The sequence below is a fragment of the Bidens hawaiensis genome, unplaced genomic scaffold (genome assembly GCF_021521415.1).
Source record: "Bidens hawaiensis isolate Kalapana, Puna unplaced genomic scaffold, B.hawaiensis_p1.1 tig00039646_1, whole genome shotgun sequence".
In the NCBI taxonomy this organism is placed as follows: domain Eukaryota; kingdom Viridiplantae; phylum Streptophyta; class Magnoliopsida; order Asterales; family Asteraceae; genus Bidens; species Bidens hawaiensis.
The window spans coordinates 22,093-31,297 of NW_027496989.1; the positions used below are offsets into that span (position 1 = coordinate 22,093).

At 35.2% G+C, this 9,205-nt stretch overlaps 1 protein-coding gene across 1 annotated transcript; it reads left to right on the forward strand.

Moving 5' to 3' along the window:
- The first annotated feature begins 441 nt into the window (after positions 1 to 441).
- Positions 442 to 8,632, forward strand: LOC143591436 (G-type lectin S-receptor-like serine/threonine-protein kinase At4g27290). Its single transcript, XM_077071638.1, has 7 exons — positions 442 to 1,741; positions 1,831 to 1,971; positions 2,053 to 2,210; positions 3,186 to 3,396; positions 3,470 to 3,707; positions 4,024 to 4,174; positions 8,313 to 8,632. The coding sequence occupies exons 1-7, from the start codon at positions 442 to 444 to the stop codon at positions 8,616 to 8,618; spliced, it is 2,505 nt and encodes an 834-aa protein (XP_076927753.1). The 3' UTR covers positions 8,619 to 8,632.
- The last annotated feature ends 573 nt before the right edge of the window (positions 8,633 to 9,205 follow it).

The window sequence follows — 9,205 nt, forward strand, 5'->3', positions numbered from 1 at the left end:
TAAGGCCAAGACGGTTCCTGCATGCTTGAAGGTGCCCGATCTACAGCTTACACATCGAAAAATAGGTTCTTTTGAAGCTTATCTAAGTAGGCACCATAGTTTCCTACACGCTGTAAAATAGTCACCTTTAAAGCCGACCCAAACAGGCACTATAATAGCCTACACGCTAGATAATAGGTTCCTTGCATATTTTGATGTTTTTTTAATTAAAGTCCACATGCCTGCTTCAAAGATTTCCCCAATATTTATCTAAAAGTGGTATTGACTAGAAATTATAGGCGCAAATGATACTGCATAGGACCACCATTCATGATTCAAACCCCACAAAAAAATAGACGTTTAATTTCTTGCTCAATATAAATTTTATTTTTATTTTCAATCTTCAAAGCTGAATGAAAATGTTTATATGTTAATATTGCAAGTGTTACTGATTTTATGTCTATGGAGGAAAGAAGAGCGATCAAGACCAAGCTCATCATTCCCTTCCTTCTTGTACTATTTGCATCAATATGTTGTTCCAGTGCTGTAGACACCATGTCTGCAAACCAAATAGTTAGATATAATGAAACCATCGTTTCGGCACAAGAAACCTTCGAGCTTGGCTTTTTTCACCCCGGTAACTCCACAAACTATTATGTCGGAATTTGGTACAAGCAAATACCAAACAAAACGATTGTATGGGTGGCCAACCGTAACGAACCACTCACTGACACCTCCGCCGAGCTAACTCTCACCCTTCAGGGAGTTTTAATTCTCCGAAATGCCACCAATGGGTTTATAGTATGGTCGTCAAGGAAGTCGTCAACGGCATCAGTGAAAAATCCAATTGGTAAGCTTTTAGATACAGGCAACTTTATAATTCAAGAGGAAGGTGAGGACATCAATCAAAAAGATCCCATATGGCAAAGTTTCGACTTTATTACAGATACTTTACTTCCAGGAATGAAGCAGGGCTGGAATTTGGATACACGGACTGAAAGAAACTTAACGTCATGGAAATCTGATGATGACCCTGCTTTGGGTGAGTTTTCTTATGGGATTGACATCAGAGGTTACCCTCAGCGGATCATATCTGAAGGCGGCGGAAAAATAAAGTTTAGGGGAGGCTCATGGAACGGACGCAGGTTTACAGGAATTCCTTCTATGAGACCCAACCCGTATTACACCTTCATATTTGTTCTAAAGCCTAAAGAAATTTACTACCAATATTCTCTTGAAAATACAACTCTCATGAGGCTGGTACTAAAACCGAATGGTGATCCAGAGCGCTTGTATTGGAGTCATAGCAAACAAGAATGGATCCTTTATTCCGTCGCACAACAAGATCGCTGTGATAACTACGCGGTGTGTGGGCCATATGGGAACTGCAACACCGAAGACTCCCCAATTTGTGAATGTTTGAATCGGTTTGAACCCAAATATCCTGATCAGTGGAGGGATACAGAATGGTCGGGTGGGTGTCAACATAAAATCCCTTTGGATTGTAACTCTACGGAAGGGTTCAACAAATATTTAAATTTGAAGTTACCCGACACTCGGGATTCATGGTATAACCAGACCATGACCCTTGTACAGTGTGAGAAGAAATGCAAAAGCAATTGTTCGTGTACTGCGTACACATATACGAATAGATCAGGGGATGGGAGTGGTTGCTTGCTATGGTTTGGTGGCCTAATTGATATCAGGACATTTGCTGAAGACGGGGACACTCTTTATATACGATTGTCAGCTTCTGAGTTAGGTAATTAAAAACAATATTTTTTTTTTCATTAGTAGTGACATAAATATTTGCCTAAATGCCAATTTAACTAGGTCATTATGTTTTGGCAGACTCAAAAGAAAAGAGTAGCAGAAGCTCAAGTGCAGGGAGAGAAGTACGAGTTATTGTCCCCGTAGCAATTGTAGTTCTGGTCATACTAGTTTCAATATGCTTATTTTATCGTTTTCAAAGGAAGAAGCAACAGCAGCAAGGTATTATACGTACCTGCAGTGCTACTAATTCCTTTAAAATAGAAGCTGAGGCTGACTTTTAAAATGTGGTGGTTTCCACAGAGACAATCGGAAACATTTCAAGACATGATGGGGAAAGTGGAAGTGGTAATGAAGATCTAGAGCTACCATTATTTGGCTTGTCTACAATACTTAAAGCTACCGACAACTTTTCAGTGAACAACAAACTTGGAGAGGGTGGTTTTGGACCCGTTTACAAGGTATTATATGACTCCATACTCTTGATGGTTTTGAGACTTGGATTGAGTATGATTAGTTATGAATAAGAACACAAAAGAGGCTGAAGGATTTGATATTTTATTGATTGAATTGTGCATACAATGATAATAAATAACTACCTTAAATAGGAAAACAAAACAACGTAAACAAGAAACCCTAATTGGAAAATAACAAACACCTGATAACATGCGAGAGAACCGGCCAACAACCAAACGTTAGCAAACGGCTTTTATTAAAAAAATTCAAATATTAAACACGTGCAATCCAACGGCCTTCAGCCCATGACCTTATCCATATCAAGTTTGAATTACTTTTTATCAACTCTTCTGTGCAGAACATAAGTTGATTCGTAGCGTAAGTTAGAAAATTCGTTTCTGTGTATCCTATTTTTGTTCTTGTCCGATATGAGTTCAAAAGTGGGTAGTGGTTTACCCAACAATAACTATAATAATGGTGAACGGAAATAAGCCATAAATCTTACATCTTATCTTACAATACTAATAAAAGAAAATGTTAATCTTAGGTGTCAAGTCTACATTTCTTGTAATTCCTAATCTCTCATTTCATTCATTCTAGCTATTCACGGGTCATGGGTCAAAACTATTTTATCAAGTAGGTTATAACATAGTGTGGATTTTATACATTATTGAATTAAGTGTCATTTTCATACATGAGGTTTAACCAACTATGCAACTTTAGTACATTTTTTAGATTTCAACACCTGACGTTTTCATTAACATCATGCTATTTAAGTATTTTTCGTTAACCCTGTTTGTTTTTCATTAAATCTACATTAAATAATTTATAAGTATTTTGATAATCACAATTAAAATAACGGATCTTATTTTATCATTTGACAAATCCCGTGTAATACACGGGTTCAAAAGCTAGTATGTAATCTATGAGGATGTGTAGAACAATTTTATGCCATACATATATCAAAAAGTTATGTTCAGGGCGTACTTGAAAACGGGCAAGAAATAGCAGTGAAGCGGCTAGCTAAAACATCCACTCAAGGACTTTATGAGTTCAAGAACGAAGTCATATCAATATCTAAACTACAACATCGGAATCTGGTCAAGCTTTTGGGCTGCTGCATAAAGGGAACGGAAAAGATGCTAATTTATGAATACCTGCCAAACAAAAGCCTTGATTCCTTCATATTTGGTAAGTGTATCTGGAACAATAAAAAAACTTATCAAATCCGAATGCCCTAAACTAAGATTCTAACTATTCATAGATAAAACTCAAAGTGAACTGCTTGATTGGCCTATTCGTTACCACATTATCGATGGAATTGCTCGTGGACTTCTTTATCTTCACCAGGATTCTAGGCTCAGAATCATACATAGAGATCTCAAGCTGAGCAACATTTTGCTTGATATGGATATGAACCCGAAGATATCAGATTTTGGCATGGCTAGAACATTTGGAGGAAATCAGACAGAGGCAAACACAAACCGAGTGGTTGGTACATAGTGAGATTCATCCACCCTAAGTCCCTAACCTTATTTAATTCGATTAAGTAAATTACTTACGAGAACATTGAGTTACTCTGTCATACATGATATCTTAAATTTCTACTCAGCTCATTAGTCCAAACAAACATATTTTTCTTAAAATTGTTCCGGACAAGTTAGCTTTATGTGAGGGCAGGGCTAGGCCCGTTTGCCATGCTATTTTAATTCATACTAAATCAGATTCTTCAAAATACTCGACCGTACGTGCTTTTTAAGTGTAACATTATTTAATTTAATTTAGTAAATTATTTACGTTAGACTTGATTCCTCACAGTGGCTACATGGCGCCAGAGTATGCAGGAAATGGCAACTTTTCGATAAAGTCCGATGTATATAGCTTTGGCGTATTAGTGCTGGAAATCGTGTGTGGGACGAGAAATAGAGGGTTTGCTCAAAATGAAAATTTCAACAATCTTATTGGTCATGTAAGTTTTGGCCTTTTAATATTGAAATGGAAACTTGTATAACATGCTAAAATCTAAAAAGCCATTTTTTTTTATTTTTTTGAAAAATAATGTTTGTTCTTACCCATAAAAACTAACCATATATATATAGAATGAAAACCCATTTGAGTTATGAAAACCCGTATATATATATATATAGCGTTAGGTTAAAATAAAAACCACTTGAGTTATGAAAACTCTAGAAACACATTCTCAACCACATGTTTTTAATTAAAATTTGAATCATGTGGTCCACAATTAAAGTTATTAAAAAATATAAACATAAATATAACTTTTTCTCTCTCCTGAAAACATATAAAAAATTAGTAAAAAAATGTTAAAAAATAGCAAAACAATTTTTTTTATGTTTCGAAGCTTTGTATTAAATGTTACAATATATATTGCATGCATAAAAAAAAACGATGTTACATAGGGTTTTTACAACTCTAATGGGTTTTCATTCTATACTCACAACTCTAATGGGTTTTCATTCTATACTCAGAGTATAGAATGAAAACCCATTAGAGTTGTGAAAACCCGTAAAAACCCTATGTAACATCGTTTTTTTACACATATAATATATGTTGTTACATTTAATACAAAATATCAAAAAATCAAAAAAAAATTGTTTTGCTATTTTTTAACATTTTTTACTAACTTTTATATATGTTTTCAGGGGAGATAAAAATTTATATTTATATTTTCATTTTTCATTAACTTTAATTGTGAACCACTAGATTAAACTTTAATTAAAATCATATGATTGAAAATGAGTTTCTAGAGTTTCACAGCTCAAGTGATTTTTATTTTAACTTAACCCTATATATATATATATATATATATATATATATATATATATATATATAGGGTAAGGATCCTAAGAGAATCATTGGCAAATTGCGAACTTTGGGAACCATTTTGCATCACTAAAAAAAACCTCTAAAAAAATATTTAAAAAATTATAAAACATAAAAAACGAAAAATTTAAAAAAGTAAAAAAACCAAAATTCTTATGTTTCATTCCGGTTTTATTAAAAAAAAACAAAAATTTTGTTTTCTTTTTAATTCGTATTATACCTATACACATATGTATACTTTCATTTAGTCTCTAGTTACGTAATGTACACATATGTACATTATCATTTACCTTAAATTATACATATGCATAGGAAAAAACATGTGTGTACATATTATACATATATGTATAATAAAAAAAACAGATTTTTTTTCTTTTTAATTCGTATTATACCTATACACAAATGTATACTTTCATTTAATCTCTAGTTACGTAATGTACACATATATATATTATCATTTACCTTAAATTATACATATGTGTATAGGAAAAAAACATGTGTGTACATGTATGTACATATTATACATATATATGTATAATTTAGCTAAACCAAGAGTTTTTTTTAGAAACCGGGATGATAAATAAGAACTTTGTTTTTTTTATTTTTGTGTTTTTATAGTCCAAAATGGTTCTCATAGTTCTTAATTCCAAAAAAGTTCTCACATGATCCTGATCCTATGTATATATATATATTTTATATATATATAAATATATATATAAATATATATATAATTAACTACGAGTATGATTAGTAGGTATGTGATTTAGGTGGTTTAAAAAGTTACCTAACAAATGTAGGTCCTTAAACCGAATCCGACAACGAACGGATTTTGTTCTTGATAACGTTCGAGACGGGTGTGGTAATCAAACGACCGAACATAAATAATATAAAGATAAAATAAAGGAACGATTTCGTTGTCAATTTAAGGATTTGATATATTAATAAACGAACCGACCCCACCCAAGGTGAGCTCCCCTTGGGTGGGAGATTTACACCTTGAAAACACACACATAAACATAACAACATGTGACATATTGATAACAGAACATAAATATTATAGAAGCCTTATTCCCTGTTGAAGGTAAATGCGTGCACCGAAACTCTCGTCTCATATCCAGAATTTTCGTCCATTTTATTTTCTTGAACATTTAACGGGCTTAGTCCTTTTATATCATAAGTCACATTTTTGTCCTTACAATCACCCCCTTGACTTGTGATATCAACTTTGTCAAACTGTGTCTCGCATCTTTACAAATCACCCGATAAACCGAAGCCTATCCATTTTAGTTCACCCCCTCAAGGTATGACTCACCTAATTCATTCATGAAGAAATTCCCGCTTCTTTATCCATTCTCTCGGATCTTAAGCAATATAGATTGTGAAGAGATCGAATATCCACAAATCGATTTCGAATTACTGAATTCACCGATCAAATGACAAAGCTTATTAAGTCATTCAAAGTTCACCTTTCGGATCCAACTTCTCGAACGACTTAGAAATAACAAGCTTTGAACACGGTTGCACAATGACGAAAACCCGATCACTTTTAACTTTCTTCAGTTTGGTCAATCCGAACATATAATTATTTCTCGGCCCAAAGACATCATGCAAACATGTGTCCTGGTTTGATACTTATTTTAATTGAGTTATCTTTGTTGAGCATGTCCAAATTAAAATTTAATCTTTCTAGCCCATAAAGTTTTCAACAGCCCAAAACAAAAGCCTGGTTCACATGATATTACACCCCAACTTTAATTTGTAAACTCAAATAATAAATTATGACCTGGTGTAGGCCCAATTAGAGCACAGTACTTTAACCAGCCCACGTGGAGAAGTCACATAATGACCTAGCCGGCATGCACACTGTCACTGCCCTATGAGGTTTTGAGTCACACCCCATCGGAAAATTACTCCGACCATTATCATTGCCGCCCCAGATCCAACATCACCAAGTCCTATCCTTCTTATTCATCATTTTCGGTTAACATTCACCGGCGGCCAGCCTTCATTCAAAACCCTATGAATTCCGGCCATTTTTTCAAACTGGAAAGCTGCAACAATCGCCGCCATAAAAATCTTATACCGCTATCTCTCTCCTAACGCCATCATCGTCATCTTTTGAAGCCACTTTTAGACTGACGAAGTCCGGCCACCTTCTGCTGGAATAACTTGTTTTTACTATCCATCCTCCATTACGACCACCACCTCAGCCGCTGTCTTCCAAACAAACCACCGGAATAACCGCTTCCTTCACTTATTACGGTGACCGGCCTCATCACTGCCGCCATCCACATCCATTCTTCAAGACCGAGAGCTTTCTTGACGACACCTTGTAACCCAAAAAGCACCGACTTCGTACGGTTGTTTCCGGTCACAACAACGTTAGTGTGCCATCATGTAACCCACCGGAAAAATGAGCCGGAACTTCGACCAAACAGAAAACAGACCTCCAACAACAATCAGAGATAACCAACCCTCATGTCGGAGTTTGATGTACATCTTCAATCTATAGAATCGTCACCGGAAGGACCATAGGGTCGCCAGATTTTCGGTGTATGGCGGAACGGTTCCCAAAATGCCCGGATCTGGCATGTGTAGATCCCGAACACCCGGATCTACAAGGAGAAGCTTCAAACACGCTTATTTCCCACTTTATTTTCTAACTTCAACGGAACTTTAACGTCTCGGTTCAGGTAATAGCGGAAATAGAACCTGAATGTCAAGAGAAAATTTGAATCAAAAGATTCGACCCGCTCTCATACCAATTGTTGGTCCCTAAACCGGATCCAACAACGAACAGACTCTGTTCTTGATAACGTTCGAGACGGGTGCGGTAAATCAAACGACCGAACATAAATAATATAAAGATAAAATAAAGGAACCATCTCGTTGTCGGTTTAAGGATTTGATATATTAATAAACGAACCGACCCCACCCAAGGTGAGCTCCCCTTGGATGGGTGATTTACACCTTGAAAACACACACATAAACATAATAACATGTGACATATTTATAGCAAAACATAAATATTTTAGAAGCCTTTTTCCCTGTTGAAGCTAAATGCGTGCACCGAAACTCTCGTCTCGTATCCGGATTTTTCGCTCACTTTATTTTCTTGACCACAAAATATTTAACGGGTTTCGTCCTTTTGATATCTAAGTTACATTTTTGGCCTTACAACGAAAAATGAAAACGTGGTTGGTAATGCAATTTGTCCTTGTGAAACTATGAAACTTATGGGTAGTGTTTAATGTTTTTGACAGGCATGGAGACTTCATATTGAAGGCAGATCGTTGGAGTTGGTTGATAAGTGCTTAGGTGAATTAAATAATGTGTCTCAGGTTCTACGGTCAATCCACGTTAGCTTATTGTGTGTTCAACGTCACCCAGAAGATAGACCAACTATGAAAAATGTGATCCTCATGTTTGGGAGTGAGGGTCCATTGCCTTCACCCAACGAACCAGGATTTTATGTTGGGAACATTAAACATGATACTACTCAAGTTTCAAGCTCATGTGGAATAAGTGCTGACAATGAACTAAGCATTTCTGTGATGAGTGGAAGATAATATGAAAGTTTCATGTACAGAAGAAAAACTACCAGCTGTAAGCTTATTAAGAATATCATATCGTAGTATGAAAAATGTGAACTTCTTTTTATCTATCTACTTGGATGGACAAAGACATATAATGCTATTGCTCTTAACTATAGGTTTATAGTGGTTTTACAAAACATCACACCTAACTCATCGCTCGTATTCTCTCTCAAAATAATAACTTCTAGTTGTGACGAAAATGCATTAAACCCATCATGCCATACATGAGATTATAAATCTAATTGTTTTCAAGGACATCTTATGACCACGTTGAAATGAATAATGAAAAGCAACAGGTTTGCATTCTATTAATTCGACACTCCCAAGTTTCATTGGTGTAGAGCCCATTTTCATGTATTAGTCTTTTGTATTTGCTAGCATAATTATCGTCATATCTTGTTTGCTTTTGTTTGAGTAATTTGTATGTTTGAGCCCAATGCCACATGTAAAAAAGTCCATTGGGCTAATGGAATAAAAGAATGACATGCGATGTTTCCCACTATAAAAGGTGGAAGCAGGCCATGCACACATAACCTTTTTGAAAATATTCAAACTCACTC

Excerpts from the sequence above, each read along its gene's own strand:
- LOC143591436 (XM_077071638.1), top strand. The coding sequence starts at position 442 with ATGGAGGAAAGAAGAGCGATCAAGACCAAGCTCATCATTCCCTTCCTT. Across the intron at positions 2,211-3,185 it reads GTTTTGGACCCGTTTACAAG|GGCGTACTTGAAAACGGGCA; the intron begins GTATTATATGAC and ends AGTTATGTTCAG. Across the intron at positions 3,708-4,023 it reads AACCGAGTGGTTGGTACATA|TGGCTACATGGCGCCAGAGT; the intron begins GTGAGATTCATC and ends GATTCCTCACAG.